This window comes from Martes martes (genome assembly GCF_963455335.1).
Source record: "Martes martes genome assembly, chromosome: 1".
In the NCBI taxonomy this organism is placed as follows: Eukaryota; Metazoa; Chordata; class Mammalia; order Carnivora; family Mustelidae; genus Martes; species Martes martes.
Window position 1 is genome coordinate 149,190,296 of NC_137888.1, and position 24,531 is coordinate 149,214,826.

The 24,531-nt window shown below is 43.3% G+C and overlaps 2 protein-coding genes across 3 annotated transcripts in view; both read right to left on the bottom strand.

Moving 5' to 3' along the window:
• Nucleotides 1-12,272: 12,272 nt before the first annotated feature.
• On the bottom strand, nt 12,273-17,554 carry RPSA (ribosomal protein SA). Its single transcript, XM_080808613.1, has 7 exons — nt 17,470-17,554; nt 16,527-16,692; nt 15,492-15,610; nt 13,557-13,802; nt 12,840-12,968; nt 12,576-12,741; nt 12,273-12,436 (listed from the first exon to the last, which is right to left on the bottom strand). Exons 2-7 carry the CDS (start codon nt 16,657-16,659, stop codon nt 12,342-12,344), a joined length of 888 nt encoding a protein of 295 aa, XP_080664739.1. The 5' UTR covers nt 16,660-16,692; nt 17,470-17,554; the 3' UTR covers nt 12,273-12,341.
• A 216-nt stretch (nt 17,555-17,770) lies between these two features.
• Nucleotides 17,771-24,531, bottom strand: part of LOC308355486 (caspase-14-like) — a 31,007-nt gene continuing 24,246 nt past the window's right edge. Inside the window, exon 7 of one of the 2 annotated variants that reach the window (XM_080823722.1) lies at nt 17,771-17,909. In XM_080823722.1, coding sequence (XP_080679848.1) covers nt 17,874-17,909 — 36 coding nt within the window. In that variant the 3' untranslated portion in view covers nt 17,771-17,873. Of the gene's footprint in view, nt 17,910-20,984; nt 23,010-24,531 lie in introns of those variants that run through there. The other variant, XM_080823721.1, reaches the window with a different exon arrangement.

Sequence of the window (24,531 nt, forward strand, 5' to 3'; positions counted from 1 at the left end):
CAACATACAGAATCTTTACAGCTATGTTCATAGCAGCATGAGTCACAACTGGAATTTGCAGGCAGAGAAAGACGTACATGGTATGATTCCTCTGACACAGCTTATATAGAACAGGCAAATTCCTAGGGAAAGAAAGGAGAGATAACAAGGGCTAAAGGCAGGGGAGAAGATGGAGTTATTTCTTCATGGGTATCGAGGTATTTTTGAACTGTTGAGAGTTTTGTTTGTAAATCATAGTAATGGATACAAGGACTTCTGAATGAAATTAAAACCCCTGAGTGTATGTTTACCGATGATTAGACGCATAAATATTATGTATATCACATCCTAATAAAACAAGGGAAAATCCAATAGGTTAGATGATGAATAGAGAAGCTGCGTATGTGTGCACAAGGAAGCTGAAATAGACCTGTATTATGTGGAGAAGCGGGAATTTACCCTGGGTAGGAGGTGTCACGGGACCCTGTCATGGAAACGAGGCATGCAGTTCGTGCTTGCCCTTCTTCACGTGAAGTATTTCACACTGACTAGATCTAAACTTAACTAAAAATGCAAAGGCTCTGTTTCCCACTCACTTCTTTCCTGCTCCTCTGAGTTCCCTTCCTTCATCCCCCAAGTAGGTGGGCCCAGCAGCAGCTCAGTCCTTGTTGTTTACCAATCACATCCATGCACTGTTGCTTTGTGTCCACATCAAGCGATGTTCCCTGAATAATTCCTGAGCAAGACAAGCAATGTTCAGACAGCTCTTTTGTGTCCTCCGGATCCTCCGGAGGGTCCATTGAGGACCTTCCTAGGGACAGGGTGGAGGAAGTCTCCCTATCTCTCCCCGAGGTAAGGTCATCTTTCCTGTTCTGAGTTAGACATCTCTCTCTCAATCTCTCTCTCTCTCTCTCTCCTTTTTCAGTCCAATCAGGTAGGAGAATCTGACAATGTACAATAGTGATGTTATCTGCAATTTCCTTGTTTAGGGCCACGTGGAGTGAAAGTCTGTAATTCACTGAGAGCTGAAACAAAAGGCAATACAGACAACAGCATCAGGTACAATATGTATAGTAGCGAGTCTTTTCATTCACGGAAACTTTTCTTCCTTGAAGAATAATGCTGTATTTGCTGATCAGAATGGACTTCTGCCACGTAAAGGTCATTCTTGAGAAAGAAGAGGATAAAGGAAGGAAACATTCATTGTATGCCTGCCACATGCTGTACCCCATGCAAGCTGGTCCTTTCCTAAAGATGTCTTTGTCCTTGAACAATCTCAGGTACACATTCCATTCTCGCATGTGTGAGAATGTAGATAGGAAATGCACTTCTTTCTTTGTGTGAGATGATAGCCAAGAAGTCCCCCCCCCCCCGGAGGGGGGGCGGTTACAGATGCTTTTAACTAAATTGCCTCGACGTACTTCTGGTTATGCATGCTAGAAGACTCCTGACTTCTATTCCAGCTTTAGCTGTCCCACTCTGGGTAGACTGGGGTTGACAAGAGAAAACAGCTACAAAAAGTGGGAAACTCATATAGTGACCTTATTCTTATAGGGGTCAACTCTCTTCTATAGCTTACTTTCTTCTGGGTTTTGCTTTCTTTTGTTTTGTTTTGTTTGTATCTTTCAGCAACAATTTTTGATATTTCCTCCTGAGTTTTTAGTGTTTATCCATGGGAGATTGTCTGATAAGAGTTGCTTAGCCGATACAAGAGCAAGTCTGATCTGTTACCAAAGTTCTAAGAAATATGAGTGAAGTTTCATGACTGACCCTTAGCATAGAGACTGGACTTGCACAGGAAGGAACACGTTATAGGTGTTCAAAACATGTTTAGGACCCGTCACTGGGAATATCCTTTGGAGCCAGCTTAGAAGTCATAGAACCTGCTCATTCCTATAGAGTCAATTTCCATTTTCCATCCCAAGGGGTAATATGCAGTTTGATTGCCCTTTTATTCACCTCACTGATTCCAAACTTCTTTCAGTCTGTATCAGAAATTCAGTTCACTCTCATAAGGATTTCCCAACTTGGGAAATATTTCAAAGTCCCTTGGGCTAAGGACTTGGGGAGGGGGAGTGCCCAAGAGGAGTTCCAGAGTGGTAATAAGCTGTGACCTCCCAAGGGTGGTGGCCAAGCTTCTGCCCAAGGGGATTCTTTAGAAGGCAACTAGATCTATCTGGTTGTTTCGCAAAAGCAGACTTCAATCTGGGATGTGTACAATATGCACCAGGCTCTTTGTACAGAATTAAATCAGATATTCTTTACTTGCTGAATTTTTTCAGTCTTTTTTTTTTTTTAAGATTTTATTTATTTATTTGACAGAGATCACACGTAGGCAGAGAGGCAGGCAGAGAGAGAGTGGGAAGCAGGCTCCCCACTGAATAGAGAGCCCGATGTGGGGCTCGATCCCAGAACCCTGAGATCATGACCTGAGCCAAAGACAGAGGCTTAACCCACTGAGCCACCTAGGTGTCCCAAATTTTTTCAGTCTTGAATTTAAGGTTCTGGTTTCCTGACCAATGGTAGATAGCATTTTCTACAGTAGCAAGTGTTTGGGGTCTGTGCTATGATAAGTAATGTATAGCTTGTGTTCTAGAAGGTTCAAATAAAATGAAATCATCTAAGAGAGAAGACAAGAAAAAGCAACAAGCAGCTTGTTCACACTAACTGAGAGTAGAATCATTCTGGGCTGCTCAGGCAACTGGAACTGCACTGGTGATGACAATACATCCCCCCCACCCCAGCCTCAGGAAAGCACCATGGGAAAGAAGCCCATTTCCCCTGGTACCTTCTCATCATGAGTGCCCATCTGAGTTGGAGGAAGTCCTTTGCAATACTGAGCCCCTGGCACTGCCCATCACTGGCAAGATGCAGGGGGTTCAAAGCAATTCCTTGTGAATCTGTCACAAATGGGGGCATTTGAGCTGTCTCCTGGTGGAACCCTTTTGAGGCTGAAAACCCTACTGATAGGAGAGAAGCCATGTTTTAAGCACCTGGGTCCTGAGCTCCAGTTCTCAGATGGTGGAAAAGGCACAGATCTTTGCCAGGGTTTGGAAAAGTATTAGCCAGGAAGCACATCATAGCAGAGAGCCGCTGCCCTCCTGTGGTTAACAGAACAAATGACCATGATCTTTCAGATGCTCTGATTCCCTTCGTGGGTTTAGATGAATGAAAACCATGCATTCCTCTATTTCCCCATTTTAATTTAGATGGTAATCTCTGTTATAGGCATGGGTAAGGCGAAAGATATAAATTCTTCAAAATATAAAATAGAAGGGTTTTTTTCCGAGTACTGTATCTTTAATTCATAAACCTACTATTTTCCAGGAAAAAACGTGGTATAAATATCTCTGTTTTTTGGCACCCTCACATAATAAATGTATTTTTATTTGTCTTCTTTCCACATTACAGGGTAAATTCCTGGAGAATAGGGAATGCTTTTAGTTCTTTGTCAGATCCCATGTTCATAGCTCAATGAAAAGCACATGGTTTCCGGCAAATATTGTTGAATAAGAAAATTATAAGGTATAAGAGTTTACGTTATTTTTCTCTCTATTTTTGCAGCAAACGTGGCAGGCAGTGGCTTTTTTATTTGGTTATCTTATGCATAGATTATTGTTGGCAGAGGGAACCTTATGCCATCTAGACCCACTGTCTCTGTTATCTCTCTCAAATGCATTTTTTAAAAAAATCTTTTAAAAAAAAGAATATTTTCCCCTTCAAAGTTTTCCTCTTCTGTTGCATAGCTCATAACTGTTTGACTTGGTTGGATATATGGATATATGGATACCAGAGATAGAATGTGCCTCGATTAGCAAAACTCGGGATCTTTCCATTGCCGCTTTGTAGGCTGGCCAGATTTAGCTGGAGTTCTTGTCTGTCTCATGACTTTGCTCAAAGCAGTCAAAAAATTGTCAACATAAGTCATCATTCTGAATCTTTCCTGCCATTTCCCTAATGCTACAGAGTTGGTCAAATTGTAGTCTGCCGTCCAGAGCAATGTAGGCCTCAAAACCTGATCAAACTTTCTACCACCACGTAATTTGAGGTAGCAGCTTCTCAGCCTATGCCCAGCTACAAAAGTCAGGGGAGCTATTACTACGGAAGAAGGGAGGATGGACTTGGGTGGACCACCAGCACTTGGTCACAGCTTCCATCAGCATCACTACTTCCCCCCTTATTAACTTTAGTTTTCTGGAAAAGTCTTTATATTGTCCTAGTTCTTGGATAAGAGAGCTGGGCTGACCATTCATTTTTCTCGTTTGACTATCTTTGGTCACTCTTGATGGGGAATACTCAGGTGCTCCTTTCCTCCTTGGCTGCTTTCAGGAACACTTTCTTTTTGGTGTTTCCACGATTCCTTACAACATAAAAGATAGGTTTTTTTAAAAATTGATCCTACTTAGGGTGCCTGGGTGGCTCAGTGGGTTAAAGCCTCTGCCTTCGGCTCAGGTCATGATCCCAGGGTCCTGGAATCGAGCCCCGCATGGGGTTCTCTGCTCAGCAGGGAGCCCGTTTCCTCCTCTCTGTGCCTGCCTCCCTGCCTACTTGTGATCTTCCTGTCAAATAAATAAATAAAACCTTTAAAAATTTTCTAAATTAAATTAAATAAAAAAAAATAAAATTGATCCTACTTGGGGCACCTGGGTAGCGCAGTCAGCTAAGCATCTGTCTTCAGCTCAGGTCATGATCCTGGGGTCCTAGGATCGAGCCCCTCATCAGGCTCCCTTCTCAGTAGGAAGCCTGCTTCTCCCTCTCCCATTCCCCATGCTTGTGCTTGCTCTCTTTCTCTCTCTCTTTCTCTCTGTTAAATAAATAAACAAATCGATAGATGATAGATAGATAGATAGATAGATAGATAGATTTTAAAAAAGAATTGATCATACATGGAACATAGTGGGATTCCTGAATTTGTGGATTCGTGAGAGTTTCAGAAAGTTCTTAGCCTTTTCTCTTCGACACTGACTGTTCTCATTCTCCTGCTGCAATTTCCAACTAGATGTGTGACTTTCTCATTGTACCTTCTGTGTATCTTAACTTCTCTGATTTTCTGTCCCTCTGTCTCTGTTTTCCTTGTAAATTTTTTATGTTTTTCTAGTTCACCAAACTTCTCTCCAACAGAGAGAGAGGTCTTATTGATAAACCTGTCCATTGTATTTTAAATTGTGATGATCGTACTTCTTCATTTCTAAATTGCCAATGTAGAGTATTAATAGACTTTGTTTTGAAAAACCAATTTACTTAACAGAATTATATCTATATGAAATGATATACACTAATACAAAAGAAAAATAATCCTCTATAAGGGATTTTGAAACAAATGTCAAACCATCCTATTAACTCCTTCAGGTTTGAAAGCCTCTGAGGCCCTGGGGCACCTGGGTGACTCAGTGGGTTAAGCCTCTGCCTTCGGCTCAGGTCATGATCTCAGAGTCCTGAGATCGAGCCCCGCATAGGGATCTCTGTTCAGCAGGGAGCCTGCTTTGCCCCTCTCTCTGCCTGCCTCTCTACCTACTTGTGATCTCTCTCTCTGTCAAATAAATACATAAAATCTTTGAAACAAAGAAAGAAAGAAAGCAAGCCTCTGAGGCCCTGAGCAGAGTCCTGTGCATGGATGGCCATGGTGGTCTGGAGGACTACTTTCCCATGCTTAACACTGTAACTTTCTCTTGCAAATCATAAATGGAAGACACCTGTAGTTTGGGATAGGGTACTGAATAGAAGGAAATGCAGAGGTCAGTGGCCAAGGAGATAGTGGAGGGCCTTTTGGTGGGGACATGATGGACACTTCTGGCAATATGGGGTGCTTTTTGTACCAGGGTGAACTGAGCCAACCACCCACAGAGAGGGGAGAGTGCTCCTTGGGACATTGCCTTTCAGTGAGGGTACATCAGGGAGCAGAACTGGGGTAGATGTCTATGCAGTTAGAGACTTTTTCCTGGTCCCCAACTCATTTCCAGAAATATCTAAAGGAAAAGGGAAGGCAAAAAATGTAGGTGACTTTTCTGTGGGGCAGACATTGGAGATCCACAGCTTTCACACGGTGTGGGCTCCAAGAGACTCTAGGGTCTATGGTAAAGGCCCCCAGCTCCCCAAGGATAGACCCCTCTCATCTCCACTTGGTGAGACTGGGCTGAGATTCCTCCTTGCAGAGGGATTTCTTTATTCTCTTTTTATTCTCCCCAATAATTCTTTCCGTGGGCTTCTTTTTATAGTTAATGCCTATGATACTTGTTTTAGACATATCTTCTCCGTGTTCCCATCATCCTCACTTCTGTTCCCATAGAAAATGGTTTACTTGTTAACTAAGTACTTGCCTCCCCAAAATATAGGTCACAAGATCAGAAGCTTTGTTTTCATTCACTACTCTTTTCCCAGTGCTTAGAATAATGTTTGGCCTAGAGTATGTCCTCAATAAATATTTGTTGAATGTTGAATACTTATTTCACTTGAGATTCTTTGCAGAGATAAAATTGGATAATTCTCGGGTTATTCCTAAGTGAAGCCTGCTGCACTTAGCACCAGAAGTATGACAGGTTCTGGTCTACTGAATGAGTACAATGTGTGGCATGTAGGTTTGGAACAGGTTTTTCGCGGATGGAATTTAGTAACATCATTCTTGCCTTGCACAAAGGGTCTGGATTGCTCAGGCAGTCAGAAACCCCATGGCAATAGTGACATTTACCATTGGATATTTACATTATTTAGAATATGGATTAAGCTGTTACAACAGGATTCCTAATAGTGGCTTCTTAAAGAGTACAATTTAAAATATCTTGAGTGTCTAGCAATAAATTTACCAAAGATGTACAAAACCTCTCTGGGAAAAATTATAAAATTTTATTGAGGGAAGGACGTAAAATGAAAAACTGGCAAGATATGTAGGTTGTTCGTGGATTGAAAAACTCAGTGTCAGTCAATACTGCTCTAAAGTATAGAATCAATACAATCCCGGCTGGATTTATAGTGAAATTGTACTAATTGATTAAAAAAATGTGCATAACAATACAAAATTATCAGTAATAGCCAGGACTCTCTTGAAAAGAAGAGGAAGGAAGGAAGATTGCCATACCTATTGCCATGTTAGATTATAAAATTCTAGTAAAGATGAAGAACAGTGTGGCCTTGCCCCAGGGACTGATGCCTAAGGCAGGGGTAGAATAGAGAGACCAGGATCAGACCTTACATGGACGGTCTCTGGACTTTGAGAGGAAGCAGTTCTGAGCAGTGATGAAAGGGTGGTGTTTTCACGACAAGATACTGAGAGTTGTGGTTGCGTTTTCATAGGATTTTGTATACTATTGTGAAACCGTCTGGCATTATCTGGTGCAGTTAGAGTTGAAGGCCACAGTGGGGAAATTCTGGTGCACCAAGACTATCAAGCATGCTCAAAGTAGTTCTGTTGATAATGGTCAGAACATGGAAACAACCCAAATGGCCACTGCAGGATATTGATGTCATTGATGATTCTGTAGGAACATGGCAATAGGATGAAAAGCAGAAAAATAACATTGAAGGCAAGAAGTAAATCACACAAAGGGCATCTGGGTGGCTCAGTCAGTTAAGCATCGGACTCTTGATTTTTGGCTCAGGTCATGATCTCAGGGTTGTGAGATCATGCCGAGTCAGGCTCCACAGTGGGTGTGGAACCTGCTTAAGATTCTCTCTCTCCCTTTGCCTCCCTCAAAATTAAAATTAAAAAGAAGCAAATGACACATGAAAATATGCTATGATTCCATTTGTAGGAAACTCAAAAACAGGGAAACTGGACAACTCTTTTTTTTATTATTTATTTGACACAGAAAGAGAGAGAGAGAGAGAGGGAACACAAGCAGGGGGCGGGGGAGAAGCAGGCTTCCCACTGAGCAAGGAGCCCGACGTGGGGCTCAATCCCAGGACCCTGAGATCAGGACCTGAGCCAAAGGCAGACCCTTAATGACTGAGCCACCCAGGCACCCCGAAACTGGACAATTCTTGATTAAAAGGGCACACTTAGGTAAAACAACCAAGTAAACCAAGGGATTGTGCGAGAAGAGGTCTGTGACTTCAGGGGGCAAGCAGGGAACAGGAGGCTCACATGGTAGCCTCCTCAGGTCCTAGCACCTTTCTATTTCAAAACCCATGCAATGAATACAGAGGCTTTCATTTGATTCTTATTTTTCTAGAATATACAAATATATATTTTGTAGTCATCTGCATGCATGATGCATTTTACAATTAAAAATTCTTTTTAGGGGCACCTGGATGGCTCAGTGGGTTAAGCCTCTGCCTTTGGTTCAGGTCATGGTCTCAGGGTCCTGAGATTGAGCCCTGCCTGCTTCCCCCTCTCTCTGCCTGTCTCTCTGCCTACATGTGATCTCTCTCTCTGTCAAATAAATAAATATTTTAAAAAAATAAAAATTCTTTTTAAATTATGCATGAACAAAAGACAATGTGATACATAGTATGAGTGTTTGCTACATGCCAGGATCCAAGCTAATTGCTGTAGCAACAATCTCTGAATCACAACCCCATGATTATCCCCATGCTGGGGCCACTTGGGCCACTGGGAGACGTCTATTGCCCAGGGCCACACATGAGGAAGGAGCTAGGCGGGGCTTTCTTTCGTTATCTCAGGCATAGCTGATTCCAAAGCCAGCTCTGCAATCTGCCTCACTCATAGCACATGATGTCCACGGTAATGCAACAGCCATAGTCCTTTCACAGGTCACTTGTGACCTGTGGGTGGTGGCCCAGACCAGACCCAGTCTCACCCACCCCTTCACCAGAAGACCTCAACCCAAGCCAGCCTTGGGGAGAGCAACATGTCCCTGAAACACCATGTAAGACTGCTGCTATGACCTAGGGGATCAGACGGTAACACCCTAGGGAAGGTTTAGGGCAGGTGATGATGAAGCTGCCTTGAGCTCTGTGCTGCCAAATAACACGCAAGAGTGGGCACCTCAAACCTTCGGGGGAGCCTGAGGTTTGCCACATGGAATTCAACCCTCCTGCTCTTTCTTAAACACTCTGTAAATCTCTAAGACTTCTTAAAATATTTTTAAAGATTTTATCAGAGAGAGAAGAAGGGAAAGGAGAGGGAGAAAGCATGCAAGTGGGTAGAAGGGCAGAGGGAGGAGAGAGAGAATCCCAAGCAGGCCCCATTCCCAGCATGTAGCCCGATGCAGGGCTTGATCTCACGATCCTGAGATCATGACCTGAGCCAAGGTCAAAAGTTGGATGCTTAACCAAGCCACCCAGACACGTCTAAGATTTACTCTTAATCACTTTCTCTGTTCACTCAGAGTACTCACTCCCTACGATCTATGAAGTGTCAAGGTCTGTGTTAGGCTGAATTCAGTGGGGATACTGATTTGCTTTTGCACTGGGATATAGTAAGAAACGTTTTCCATGGAAGGAGAAACTCCCAAGGTAATTAGGAAAGCAGAGGGAGAAAAGGGGGAACCCTACTAAACTTCTGGGTGGAATTTAGTTTCTGTAAGTTTAGAAGACAAAACCCAAAAAGTCCATCAAGAGCTGGAAGCTGTGGTAAGAACAAAAAAATCTTATGCTGGAGGTTTCTTCTTATGGTAAGTACTGTTTCCACAATAGAGAGAAAAAAAAAAAAAAACATAAGTCATGTACTGTTCACAGCAGTTTCCAAGGTCAGGTGGGACAAAAGAACTGAGTGTGTTACTATGTCCTGAAAGACTGTGCTAGTGTGAATAGAGATGGAGAGGTGCAGAGGAAAAAGAGGCAGCCCATTTGGCCAAATTAAATGCAGGGCAGGGGAGGGAGGGTGGGAAGGTCCTCCTCGCCCAGCGGTCCCCAGGAAGACTCAAGGCTGCCAGTGGGGAAAAGCTGCCAGCAGCACATTACAGGATGAACACCTGGAGGGGGGCATTAATGTGTCACTTAGCTTCAGCAGGGCTTTGGGACTAACCATCAGGTAGACACCATTGAGCCACAAAAAGTCAGTTTGGAGTTATTTAAAATGCCCCTTCCAGTTTGTGCTGGCTTAAAGGTACTGGCTTGGGGCACCTGGGTGGCTCAGTGGGTTAAGCCTCTGCCTTCCGCCCAGGTCATGAACTCAGGGTCCTGGGATCGAGTTCCGCATCAGGCTCTCTGCTCAGCGGGGAGCCTGCTCCCTCCTCTCTGCCTGTCTCTCTGCCTACTTGTGATCTCTCTTTCTCTGTATCAAATAAATAAAATCTTTAAAAGAAATTAAAATAAAATAAAGGTACTGGCTCTGCAGCCATGGGGCAGCTATGTTGTCCCAGAGTGGGAGTGACTTAGGTCTGAATCACCTTGTGGTCCTGGGTTGGAGCACAATCTCAGCAGCTGTTGACAGAAGGAACACCGAGTAATTCTCCTGGAGGCAGGAAGAGGGTATAAGCCCCAGGCAAGCTAAGTCCAGGTGGTAAGTATAACTATCATCCTCAGAACAATGTATTACTTAAAATATAACATACAAGAAATTGTGCTAGCCATCAAGCATGTTTAGATATAGCCTTAAGAAAAGCATGTACCGGCAACAGGCCTGTGGGGCACCTTGAAGCCAAGCTGCTGGGGACGCGTGGCCCACTAAGGGGGCGGGGATGGACAACACAATGCCTGCTCCTTTTTTGTTTTCTCCCCTAATCCAGAGACCACCTGTGGCTAATTAGATGATCCCTTTGAATGCTTGCTCAACTATAAATCTTATACTGCTTGACCAGACATACCCTGCTTATCTGTAAGACTTATAATCAATGTATAACTCCTATTCCTTGTTTATCTACAAGGATATGATTAATGTATGGCCTTCTTCAGCTCCTGTGATTACTAATAATAAATATGGGACTGAGGAGTTGTTTGGAACGAGTCTTTTCTACTGTCATCCCCAGCTCCCTTTCTCTTGCAGCTGACTTGTTTGTGCCTCATTCTTCTTCCATGCGCCGTCAAGCAACACATTAAAATCTGTGAGAAATTCCACTTGGATCTCTTGGCTGTGTCATGCTGGGCATAAACCAACTATGCCAAGGGAAGCCTGCTTGTGGTCCCATAGCTCTAAACTTAAGTTTAGGAATTTAAGATTCTAGGGGGAAAAAGCGTGTTTGTGGAACATACTACAGGAATGACAGGAGACAAATGCCCAAGCAAGGGGAAAAAGTCACACAAGGGCTCTAGGTTGGAGGTCCTGGCCATTAATACACACACCTTGGGAGCAGGGATGCAGGTTGGGCCAGCAGTTGCCAGATGGGAGTCAGCCTTTAATGCCAGCATTATTTTCCAGAATATAGATTAAGCTGGCAGGAAATGCCTTTTCCTGTTCCTTGTTCCCTGAACTGGCCCCCTCCACCCTAAAACATACTAATAGGCTGTTAATCCAATCTATACATCTCTTCCACTCCCAATTTTCTTCCTGGTCCTCCTGCCCCGTCCCTCCCTCTAGCCATCCTGATTCCAGGAGTTAACTGGTGTTACTGACCATTTGCACACTAAAAGTGCTATGGATTCAAGGTCTAAAGCATGTTGGAGCTTTGCAGGTTTATAGTACAGGTATCCAAACTTGCTCTGCACACGGCCAGTGCAGAATCCCCACAAAGCTGATGATGCTTGAGCTATCAGGTCCCTTCACTGCTCCTGCGCTACTGCAAGGGGCCCAGAAGCAGGTCACATAGATATTTATAGGTATTCCAAAAGGGGAGTAAATCAATTTAACTCATTCTTCCTCAAAATCTGGGTCCACCCTATTTCTCTGTAATTTTTAATGGGTCAAATGTTACTGTGAAATCAATGCAGGAGAGTACGCCAAGTATTTTAAATACAATACCAGAGGTCACTCAGAGATTGGCTACACAAGGAAAAGGCTGTCACTGAAAAGCAATTTACTCAAACTCTGGTTCTACATAATTTAGAGGGCAGATGGCAATTTAAAAAAAAAAAAAGTTTCAGGTCCCACCCTGAAAAAAACATTCCCAGGCTTATCATCCATTTACATTTAAATCTATTTTTTTGGAGAGAGTACACACAAATGGGGGGGGTGGGGAGACAGAATTTTAAGCAGACTCCACACCCATGGGGCTCTATGCCACAACCTCTGAGATTATGACCTCAGCTGAAATCATGGGACACTCAACAGACTGAGCCACCCAGGCACGCCTAACTCTGTTTTCAGAACAGCTATTCCTTTTGCAAAAAGGAAGGATAACTCTCAAGTAAGAAGCACTATCTTTTATCTAAAGTGGGCTTTAGAAGTAAAACAGAAGTCAGGACCTGAAGTAATCCCAGGCATTTCTTGATCTGGAATGCAAAATAAACAGAAATGGACACGACTTTTACAAACTGTTTATTTTCCGTCAACCTTATTTCCATTTTGTTTGCCTTTGTGGAAGAGCAGCTTAAGACCACTCAGTGGTTGTTCCTACCCATTCAGTGGCCTGAGCAGTGGGAGCTGCAGACCAGTCTTCAGTGGCCGGCTGGGCACTCCAGTCTTCTGTTAAGGAAACACCAAGAAAACATAATCAGCCCCACTCCCAGCAACACTGGGCCTTGATTTCTACCAAACACACATTTCAAGGGACAAACACCCAAGGCGAGACCACTTCAAAACCACCACAGATCACGACACTTACCAGTAGGGAACTGCTGAATAGGCACAGAGGGCACCTGCACGCCTTCAGACCAGTCTGCAACTTCAGGCTGAGTAGCCGTGAACTCAGGAGCTGGAGCCGTCCATTCACCCTGGAATTCTTCCTTGGTCACAGCCTTTTCAGCAGCAGCCTGCTCTTCCTTTTCAATCTGGTTAAGGGGCGAAAAATGTTTATATAATGTCAAAGAAGCAGACCAAGATGTCTGATTTGCTTATGTAACCACATGCCTTTGTGGATGAAGCTTACCTCTTCAGGATCTCTGTAGAAGTAGAGATCAGGCATGACCTCCCACGGGTGTTCACGGGAAATGGTGCCACGCATGCGCAGAACTTCCCTGGCCAGCATCCACCACATCAGACCCACTGAGTGAGCTCCCTGCAAGAGCGCCAGGTTAAGAAATGACACTTGGGTCATCCCCAAAAGCATGCACCTCCCAGCAACGTGTTCCATCATCTAGACCTCTGGTAGCAACAAAATAGACATGTTTTACACTGGTATTGAAACATCTCTTTGGATGATTCTTATGTGGAATCAAGACTTTGAGACTAGTAAACTGGACCAATTTGAGCCGTATGCAACCCACCTTTTTAGGACCTTATAGCAGGATTCACCAAGTTGCTCTGAAAATCGAAAAGGTCCAGTAATGTGAGAAGCCGAAACAGTTAAATATGGAGAAAAGCAGAAGAAAACACAGACCATTTAAAAAATGATTTCTCCTTAAAGCTCTGACACATCTGAATTATACTTGTAGCAAGAATTACTATCAAACTCCACTCATTGGGCCAGAGACCCTTGTGGTGTTAGCGAAAAGACTTGCCCCTCATGTAGCACACTACCTACACTTGTGAGTTCATCGGCCAGCCAGCAGCCTCAACTCCAAGCTCTAACAATGTGCAGAAGAATGCCCAACTGTTTCAAGAGTATTCACTCTCGAGGCTCTAGTGTACGTCCTAACACTGTTACCTTGTTGTTGCAAGGGATGGCAATGTCCACATAGCGCAGAGGAGAGTCTGTGTTACACAGAGCAATGGTAGGCAGGTTAACGTAAGACGCCTCTGTAAGAGGCTGGTGGTCAGCCCTGGGATCAGTAACCACCAGAAGTCTTGGCTCTCGGAAGGCTGCCTGGATCTGGTTAGTGAATGTTCCAGGAGTGAAGCGGCCGGCAATGGGAGTGGCTCCAGTTGCAGCAGCAAATTTCAGTACAGCTCGCTTAAAGAATTAACATCAAGAGTTAGCAGTGCTCCAGAGATGGCATCACAGAACACCCCCAAGTGTCCCCATGCAGACACTCAGATCTGTAAGCACCTGAAGCAGCCCACAAAGTCAGGAGACCTCCTATCTTCCCTCCTCAACAATGAAACACCAACGCACTTCACACACCCAGCAATTCTGTGTGCTCTGTGCTACCTGTGAACTACTTACAGAACTAGGGCCCAGAAATGCTAAGCATACCCCACCCCCAAGCTCTCTGCCTGGAATGCTCTCCCCACTCTCAATCCCTGAGGGTACCTGTGGCTCACTGGCTTCCTCACATCTGCATGCTCCATGACCACACCACCTGGTTTCAAGAACCAAGAAAGCCACTCTTGTGAGTGACTTGGGCAGGTTATGTACATACTTCCAACACGGTCATGAAAATGAAATTCATCAATACAGACAACAAAACTGTGTCTGACATCAATAAGCACTTCCGTGATCTGGTCCAATTTCATCACAGCTACCCTACATAAAGCAAGAATATACCCACTTTCTTTCCCTTCCCTTCCTTTTCACCTCCATATTTCCTCCCTGGGACTAATACATTATAATTAAAACAAAACAAAACAAAATGTATTTCCTGCATCCCTTCAGAAAGGCAGACTTGGTATTTTCCTGCTATATCCCAAAACCCTAGCAACACTGCCTGGACCAATGCAGATGCTCAGTAAATTTTCGCTGAGGGAAGAAGCCAGGAGAGCTGTCACCAAGTTCATTCTACAGTAGTAATTAAAAACCATTTACCACCACGCACCAAACTTTAAATCCTGTCACAAGTCAGCTTCTGGGGAATAGCCCCCTCCACCACAAAACACACCCTAAATTCATGGAAACCAGTTCTATCATCGACTAAATAAGTACAAAAGAACCCATCTCACTACACAATTTACACACCTGTCAAAATCCAAGTCAAACATCTTTTTCAAATTAGAAATGGGCTGACTGATACCCTTGCTAGAGCTCTTAATCTAGTGGACTCTTGAACACCAATTTAAACCAGGCACGTCCACCTACATGTTGACTTTTTCCTTTACAGTACTGCATAGTATTTTCCTTTCTAGCTTGTATTTTTTTCCCCTAAAAACACAGTATATACTACATATACAAAATAAATTAATCGACTGCTTATCTTTCTTCTTGGTGAGGCTTCTGAAGGTCAGGAGTAGGCTATCAGTAAAGTTTCTGGGGAATCAAGTTAAACAGATTTTTGGTCATGCATGAGGTTGGTGCCCCTGATTCACAGTGTTGTTCAAGGGTCAACTGTAAATCAATTTTCAGGAAATTCATTAGTTTCCTCAACAGAAAAACAATTGCCAAAACAGAAATGGGGCAAAATACAAGTTTTTTCCCACTGGCCTTTAAAAAGTTACTTAGTGCTGGTAAAGATTCTTACTCTTAGAAGACCTGATGAGTCTTAGAAAACTAGTATCCTATTAGAAAACCAGTTTTCAAGAAGAAAACTGAAGCTCAACAAACCACCAGATGCCAAGTATTATGTATACTGAAAACCTCGAATAGGCAATTCAAGATTTATATTAGTTAAATTATAGGCTATTTTTATTTTCCTATACTTTTCCCTACATCCCACAGTATCTGTAAGCTTATTTTTTGTAATAAAAACCAAGCATATTGTTTACAAACCTGGCCAGTATTCCTGGACGATATAACACTAACATCAGCTGGGTTTTCAATGGCAACAATGGCACGAGCTGCCAGCAGAAGCTTCTCCCAGGTTCTCTTCAGATTTATGATGTAGATACCTACATGACAGCAAAAAAGTTTTTTAACACCCGACCTAATTTGCAATTTATTTTCTTCTAAAAAAAATTCAGTGTAGCAGAGAGTACTATCAAACTCCAGTCATAGAGGCAAGCTCTACTGGTGTTAGCGAAAATCCTGCAGTTTTTATAGCACACTTCCGACACTCAGAAGTTCACGGGCCACGGCTGGCCTCAACCTTGAGCTTTAATAGTGTGCAGCCTTGATTCAGTAGACAAAGGGCATCTTTTTCTCTTCCGGCGTTAAGCCTCCCTCAGGCCCCCATATGGACTCCTCCTGCAAGTTCTTACCCACTTCCTTGTCTCTAGCCACTTTCCTTACAACCTGCCTCCAAGCCAAATTAACCCAAAACTGCTTTACAACATGCTACTCCCATATGTCCTTCAGTGGCCTCTGAGCTGAAGCACTCCCTTGCCCAAGATGCCTTATAAAGGCATCACAACCTACCTTTCTTTTTCTAGTACCTTCCAAGCCTAATTGCTCCTTCCTATCTCTTGTTCTACTTTACCGTCAAAACTCAAACAAACCTGTGTCAGTACCTGTGAAATACAAGGCACTATAAAGCTAATGAGCTTCCTCATCTTTGTATCTCATAGCTCTTGCATGGAGCAACCCAAGTCCCATAACCTATCAGTAGACATACTCTTGCCCTGGAGCCCAGAAAGCTTTTCTTCCCAAAACCACCAGAACACTGTTTTTAATTTCTTAATTTCTTTCAAGTTATCTCTATGTCCAACATGGGGTCAAACTCAAAAGAGATCGAGTCGCATGCTCTACTGTGCCAGCCAGGCACCCCACTTTTACTTAAGTTTTAAAGCTTATTTCCAAAATAGTGATCTGATTTCATTTATTACTTAGCTGGAATGCCCCTCCCCCCAAATCAAAGCAAGGACTGACCATCACTTTTCCTTTTGTAGATGTACTGTTCCATCTGGAAGTCAAGGTTGGTGCCACCTAAATGGGTTCCTGCTGCAAGGAATTTGAGGACATCCTCCTCCTTCATTTGCAGTACATCAAGGGCTCCGGACATTGTGAAAGTTTCCCGTTAAGTTACGATGGGAACCTAAAAAACAAGTTAACAATCCAGTCCTTTGCATTCCAGTGATTTAAGTGGGTAAGGGATCAGGTGCATTCTAACTACTCTTGACAGCCAAACAGCTTCATAATTAAATGCAACCCGAGAACCACACCTTTCAGTTTACAGTCTACTGGGATGAGACACAATACAACAGACATATCCCACACATTATTAAGCAACAGCACATCTTAATGAATGTGGAGATGGGAAAAACACCCAGATAAAGACGAAAATGGTGAATTGCCACTTAACGCTCCACAGCAACCCGGCATAAAGATTATGGATGAGCAAAGGCAGTACAGAGGCAAACAAGTTTATTTTCAAGCAGACTGCAAGTGGGCGCTTCAGAATTATTTCTCTCTGGGGTTACAACTAACTTTCTGCAAAACCCTGCCAAGAATCTTAACACATGATTAACTACCAGCCCAAATTGCTGCTGCAAATGTGCGCCGGGGCCCGAAGCGACGACAGCACGGTGCGTTGGCACGGCTTTCTGCACCCCCGCCACCCAGCCGCAGGCCGGTGCGCACCCTAGCCCAGCGCCCCGGCTCCAGCACGACCTCCGCGGACTCCCGGGGCATTGTGGGAACTCGCAGGCCCGGGCCGGCCACGTGCGGGCTGCCGGAGAGAGGAGGAACGGGCCGGCAGGAGACAGACCCGCTCTCCCTGCTGGCTTCTATCCCAATCCTTGCACCCCTCACTCCAGCAGGAAACTGTTCTGGTGGCTTTTGGGGACGCTGGAGAACCCCACACGGCACTCACGCGAAACAACGCCGTATGGACCCTTCCCTGGGTAGCGCGGAAAGGAAAAGCTGACGGAAATGACGCCCTTATATACTCCGTCCCCAGCCAATGACAACAAAAGCCGAGCGGAAGGGCGGATGGGATCTCTAGCCCGGAGGAACCGTTTGCGACAGCAGTGCTTTCCGGCGCCGCGAAGACGTTCCGCGCTGTGCGGCCGTCCTTGCAGTACTTCGTCAGGAACGCGCGCCTGCGGGCTACCGGTGATGACGGTTCGAATTTTCGCGCAACGTGAGAGGGTCCTGTCCTAAACTACAGTTTGCGACCGTGGGAAGCTGTTGAACACAACGTGCCCGAGTATTCGATCAACAGAAGCTGGAGAAATTATTTTTCATTCTTTGGAGAACAGTTTGGCAGAACGTAATTCAGATTTTTAAAAGTTGACTTTTCGGGAAATTTTCCTGAAAAAATTAAAAGGAAAAGACTGTACAAATGTTTAAGATTTTTTTTTTTAAGAAGACAAGGAATATCTGTCAATAGGTTATTAAAAGTGTATTCTGTTCGTATAGTACTATGCAGCCATGAGGAATATTCAAGATACGCTACGTACAAACAAGAATTGCAGGATGAGGGAGATTATTGAAAAAAAAAAATTGAAACCCGTTCAACTGTGCTTCAATTAAAAAGAAAAGGAGGGGTTAAGTCTGTTAAGCTGATGTTGGCTCTGGTCATGAGCTCAGAGTGCTAAGAGAGAGCCCCGCTTAGGGCATGGAGCTTGCTTAGGATTCTCTCTCCTCCCTCCACCGCTCCCCGGGGAGGGGGTCTCTCTCTTTCTGGAAAAAAGAAATAATAATAATCGAAGCCCTATACATTAAAATGTGATTTTAAAAATACCTAAGATATTAAATTATATATAGTAGTTTTCAACCTTGGCTGCACCAGAGAATCACTTGGAGAGCTTTTAAACATATACTCAGGCTCAATTTTAAAAATCCGATTTTTAAAATTGAGGTATAATTGAGATAAAACATTTCAGTTGTACTACATAGCCTGTATATTGTGAAATGATCACCACAATATACATAGTTAACATCTGTCACCATCCAGGTATAATGTTTGTTTTTCATATGATGAGAACTTTTATCCTCTTAGCTACTGTCAAATATTTAATACAGTATTAAGTATAGTTGCCACGTTATAGGTTACATTTCCAGGACTTAAAAAATCTGATTCTTAAAAGTAGCTCCTAGATCATTTTAATGTGCAGCCAGGGTGAGAACCGTTAATATACAAGTAGAGAACTGGTTGAGTTTTTTCCTCCTCTCATTTTTGAATTTTCCCCCCATTTTTTATTTTCTATATTTTTCAAATTTTCTGAGGAACACAGGTTGTTTTAAACAGAAAACCCTATTACAGTTTAAAAAGCTGATATAGAGGGAAGGAGGTAGGGTGCCTCGGTGGCTCAGCTGGTTAAGCGACTGCCTTCAGTTCAGGTCATGATCCTGGAGTCTTGGGATGATCTCGCATTGCACTTCCTGCTCAGCAGGGGGTCTCCTTCTGCTTCTCCTCCACCTCACGTTCTCTCTCTCTAATAAATAAGTAAAATGTTTTTTAAAAAAAAAGGGGGGGGAGAAGTTAAAAAAAATAAAGTAAAAAAAAATTAGCTATATGAAAACAGAATAGGTGGCTTTTAGGGGCAGTGTTCTGTCACTGCATGACTTCTCTGGAGGGCCTTCTGGGACACTCCCAAGCCACCTTAGCAGCTCCCTCCCATGTGCACCCTCTGGTCCCAAGACTACTTCCTTTGTTACAAGGAGGACATTGTACTCTATGTTTAGGTGTTTCTCAAAATAATATTTTTGTCACAAAATAACTTTGCTTTTTTTTTTTTTTTAAAGATTTTATTTATTTGACAGAACACAAGCAGGGGGAGCAGCAGGCAGAGGGAGAAGCAGCAGGCTCCCCACTGAGCAGAGAGCCTGATGTGGGGCTCTATCCCCAGGACCATGGGATCCTGACCTGAGCCAAAGGCAGAGGCTCAACCGACTGGGCTACTGAGGCACCCCAATAACTTTGCTCTTGAGAACTCATCTGTGTGATGAAAATCCTTGGCAAGGAAATGAGCTGACAAAGGTCCAAAGATGAAGAACGACTGACTGTTGGCAGTAAACCACAGTGAGGAGCCCTTGTCCCAAGTGGCACTTGCAAAGAATATCTAGTATTCTTGCAGCCTCCCAGTCCTCTGCACAAGTTTTTGCAACATTTTTTATTCATGCCCATTTTTAAAAAAGATTTTATTTATTTATTTGAGAGAGCAGCGGGGAGGAGCAGAGGAAGACAGAGTCCCAAGTAGATTCTGAGTTAAGCACAGAGCCCAATAAGGGGTTCTATTTCATGACCCTGAGATCATGACCTGAGCCAAAACCAAGTCAGTCGCTTAACTGAGCGAGCCACTCAGGCATGCCTGCCTATTCATGCCCATTTTTAATAAATCCCAGAGCCTATCTTTTGCAAACTTCTGATTTCTGGGGTTCATATTTAAAAAGGAAAACTTGGGGTGCCTGCGTGGCTCAGTTCCCTGAGCTTCCAACTCTTGATTTCGACTCGTGAAGAGTCTCTCATGGGATTGAGCCCCACGTCAGGCTCCACGCTCAGTGTACAGTCTGCTTGAGGGTTCCTCCTGCCCCTCCCCGCTGCTTGCACACTCTCTAAAATAAATAATCTTTAAATAATAATAAAAAGAGGTATGCTTGGATGGTTCAGTTGGTTAAGCGTCTGCCTTCAGCTCAGGTCCTGATCTCAGGATCCTGGGATAGAGTCCCGCATCAGGCTCCATGCTCAGCAGGGAGACTGCTTCTCCTTCTGTCTGCTGCTCCCTCTGCTTGTGCACTCTCTCTCCCTCTCTCTGGCAAATAAATAAACATATAATTTTTAAAATTAAAAAAATAGTAAGATAAAAATTTGGCTTAAGTTTTTTTCCAAATATAAAACTGCGCTAAGGACTGTAGTTTTTTGGAGCTACACTTCACAAGGCATTGAATGGCTAGGGGAGCTCTTGTTCTGATTTACAACTAAGAATATGGGCCCTAGGCTTCAAGTTCACCTTGGACACCTTCACAACTCCTTCTCTAGGTGGACTTCCTCCTTCACCTGAGGTCTGGTACCCAGCTGTGCTATAGTCCTCTCCAGGAAGCTTACCTGCAGTGGCCTGAACAATGTTCCAAAATAACCATTCCCTCCTTTGTCCCAAAGCTCTCATTCCCTTAGTAAAACAGTAGGTTCTTTCTGTCTACCAAAAGGATTCTGTCTTGCAACTTTCCCCTCTCACTTGGCACTTTTTGTCTTGCATTTGTTCATGTATTAGAATCTCAGCTTTGCCACATGGTGTGACTCTGAAGAAGTCACTTAACCTCTCTCAGGAAATAAGAGCTATTGCTTATTTCAGCTGCTGCTGTCCTCCAGAAATGAGCCCCTATGCCGGGAATCCTAGGAACAAACAGCATGCAAGTAAACAGAGAAGGCTCACCAGATATTTTATGAACCAAGGTGACAGTTTAATGCTCTATAAAAAAGCAAAGTTACATATCAAATATCAAAACTCAAAAGTTTAAAAAATTCAATCACACATATATATACTTGGGGAATCACATTAACTGAAAAGGACACAATTGTCCCTGAAATGGAGACAGGCCTGGAGATCTGGGTTGCTTCACTCATTGTGACCCTCAATCTTCAGAGCATTTTCACCAAACACCTGTATCCTCATACAGGCCAAAGAGTCTTATGCAATTGCCAGTTAGAACCTCCAGTTTCAGGAATAGCCACACCTGCAGGATATTCACGAACAGTTTATTAAGAAGTCAAAGTTCACTGAAGTCCAGTGGAATGAGTTCTCAGCCGAGCCAGATCTCCTATTGTGATGTGGAAACTGGGGTTTAATATAGTCCAAAGTTACACCAGAAGTTAGAACACAATTACACTGAGAACTCATGCTCAGTCCGGAGTTCATTACTCTCAAATCACTGGTCTACATACAGATTTTCCTTCTATTGGGATGGGACCCAATTTGCATCCTAAGGAATGCATGGTATAGAGTAAGCACAGAATGAGAACAAAGGGCATTTCAGTAAGAAAGGAGAGAACGAACTATGATAACATAGCTAAGAGCATTCATTTAACACTGGGTAATCCACAAGTCTGATTCTGTGAGAGGGGATTACTGAAGGGAGGGCAAATCACCTGGTGTGGTCAAGACCCAGTACAAGTAGGCAGTATACAAATAGTATAGGTTAAGGCCTGACAGAGAAGGACTTGGGATATTCTCCTATGGGAATTTGAGTATATTCTGCAGGCAGTGGGGAGTCAAATTATTATTAACAATGAGATGGGTTTTACGAAGAGATTTAAGGGAAATGTAAGGTTGACTTCCAACTTGTTCAGTTAAAGTGGCCACAGGACATCCAAGCAGGTGGGGATGACTAGAAGGTGGCTAGATGCACAGAGGTAATGAGGTGAGGTCTGAGGAATGGACAAAATAATTGAAAGACAGAGACCAGTCGTTCAGTAAACATTCATCACAGCGCTTCTGTGTGTCTTAAGGCATGGACAGAAGCTGGGTCACAGGAATGAATGAGACACATGGCCTCTGCCTCTTGCAGCTTATGACTGAATTGGAGGGAGATTTAATGGCTACTACATTGTCATTTAAGTACAGTTGGTGCTAAGTGCTGCAGAAGAAAAGCAAGGTGTCCGAGAGCACATAGAAAAGGCTGACCTAGCATGAGGCATTGCAAAAAGGTTCCCTGTGCAAAGGATGCTTGAGCCAAACTCTGAAGGACCAAACGGACTGGGGTGGAACAGAGCGCTCCAGGCAGAGAAAAAAGGTAGTTCAAAGGTACTACACATCAGGGAGGAAGCTGGGGAATGGGGAAAAGGGAGAAACATGAGGCATCAAGGGCACAGAGGACAAATAAGAACATCCAGGTAAGAGTAGAGAATGGCTTATGGAGTCAAAAGGAGACGAGTCTGGCTACAGACAATAATATGGAGGAAATCAGAAGAAACACAGGACAAGACTATATCAAGACAGTTCTTGAAGACGGACAAGAAAATGAGGACAAACACCAGCACCAAGTGGGAGAGGATGGGGTGTAACCAGTAAGGGAAGCACATGATAAAAATGGTCCACAATCGAGCTGGACTCCTGAGGTTTGATAACAGTTCAGAAAAATCATTTTCAAAAAACAGTCATCTTTTAAAAGAAATCGAATTATTTCTAAGTGTCAAATAAGCATGGTTCAATCTTAGAAAAATACCGTATATATGCAAAATGAATTGGAGAAATACAAGCGGTGACAGTAATAATGCAAAACGGTAACTATTAGTACTATGCTACAAATGCTCTCAGCTCTTTACAAAGTCTGTTACAAAGCAGTCCTTAGTTTTTCATCTTCCAGATGTCAGAAGTACACAAATCTAGTTAAAGTTGATTCCATGACGAGTGATACTTTAATTGGTTCCTCATGTAGATGAAATTCAGTGTGCACCACTCTATTATTCACCTGAAAGATTAAAGCACAAACTGTCACCTGAAAGATTAAAGCCCTGAGCAAAAGGCTGTTAGTGAACACTACAGAGTGACACGGCCGAATGCTATGCATTCCAGAAAGCGATGCAAATGGCACTAGAGAGAGCATGTCCCACCAAGCGCTTGGAATGCAGCACTCTGGGTGAGAAAACCAGTAGACTTAGGTCCATAGAGCAGAGTTTGGTCTCAACTTGCCCTGGGGTAATGGTAGGCAAGATATGAATCCTTTCTGAGCCTTGGGAACACATGGTAAAATGAAAGGGTTGGATTATTCTATTATTATTCTATTCTATTATTCTATTATTATTATTCTATTATTCTATGTCCAAAGCATCCCACAGCTCTACAATCTCGGGACTGGTTGCACATTTACCATCTGCTACCTAACTAAGCTGCATGTGCCTTTAAAACAAAGGCCACATCATGCTCATTTCTGGATTTTTTTTTCCTTGCTAGTGTTCACTCAGCAAGTGCTTTAAAAATGAAGGGTGGCGCCTGGGTGGCTCAGTCGGTTAAGCGGCCAACTGCTGGTTTCAGCTCAGTTCATGATCTTGGGGTCCTGGGAATTGAGCCCCACCTCTGCAAGGAGTCTGCTTGAGGATTCTGTCTTCTTACCCTCTGCCCCTCCCATGAACCCTCTCTCTCACAAATAAATAAATAAATCTTTAAAAAAATAAATAAAAATAAAAATAAATGGTGTTCAGTAAAGGCTTGAAGAACACTGGTCAGCACAACAATTTTTCAGTTAGCTTTAGCTAAAATGAATTTCTATTTATAGTTGGTTAAATCTGTCTTTATTATAACATATTCCTGAGAAGCTGACAGGAAACTATATTCTTTAAAAAAAAAAAAAAGAAAGAAAGAAAAGAAAAGAAACTATATCCTTAGAGAAACTAAGCAATATAAGATATTTGGGAATACAGGTGAAATGAGTGTCAGAATTGTCATGGTCCCTCCCTGTAATGTTTCCCCCCCAAGGTCTTACCTCAAATGAGGCGAAAAGGGAGTTTTAAAAGCTATTAAGCCTCGTGCTCGCTTCGGCAGCACATATACTAAAAAAGCTATTAAGCCTCATAGGTAAAGTATTAGCAAAAAATCTTTCGATTTTAAAGAAATAAAAATAGTGACCATACCTTGGCGGGGAGTAGAGTAATTAATACGTAATTGTGATTAGAGCATGAACTCTAGAAGCACTCTGCCCAGGCTGCAGTGCCAGGTCGGCCACTGACCAGGCCCCATCTGTCACAGTGGATGCAAATCCCACACTGCCTGAGGGGTGTCGGAAGGCTTAAATGGATTAATATCTGTGTAGCACAGAGAACAGTAACTGATCTGGAGTGAGCCATGCAACAGATAATAGATGTTAGCATCTTTGTTACTGTACTCTCTTTTTAAAAAATATTTTATTTGTTTGAGAGAGAGAGAGAGAGAGAGAGTGACAGAGAGAGCATGAGAAGGGAGAGGGTCAGAGGGAGAAGCAGGGTCCCCACTGACCG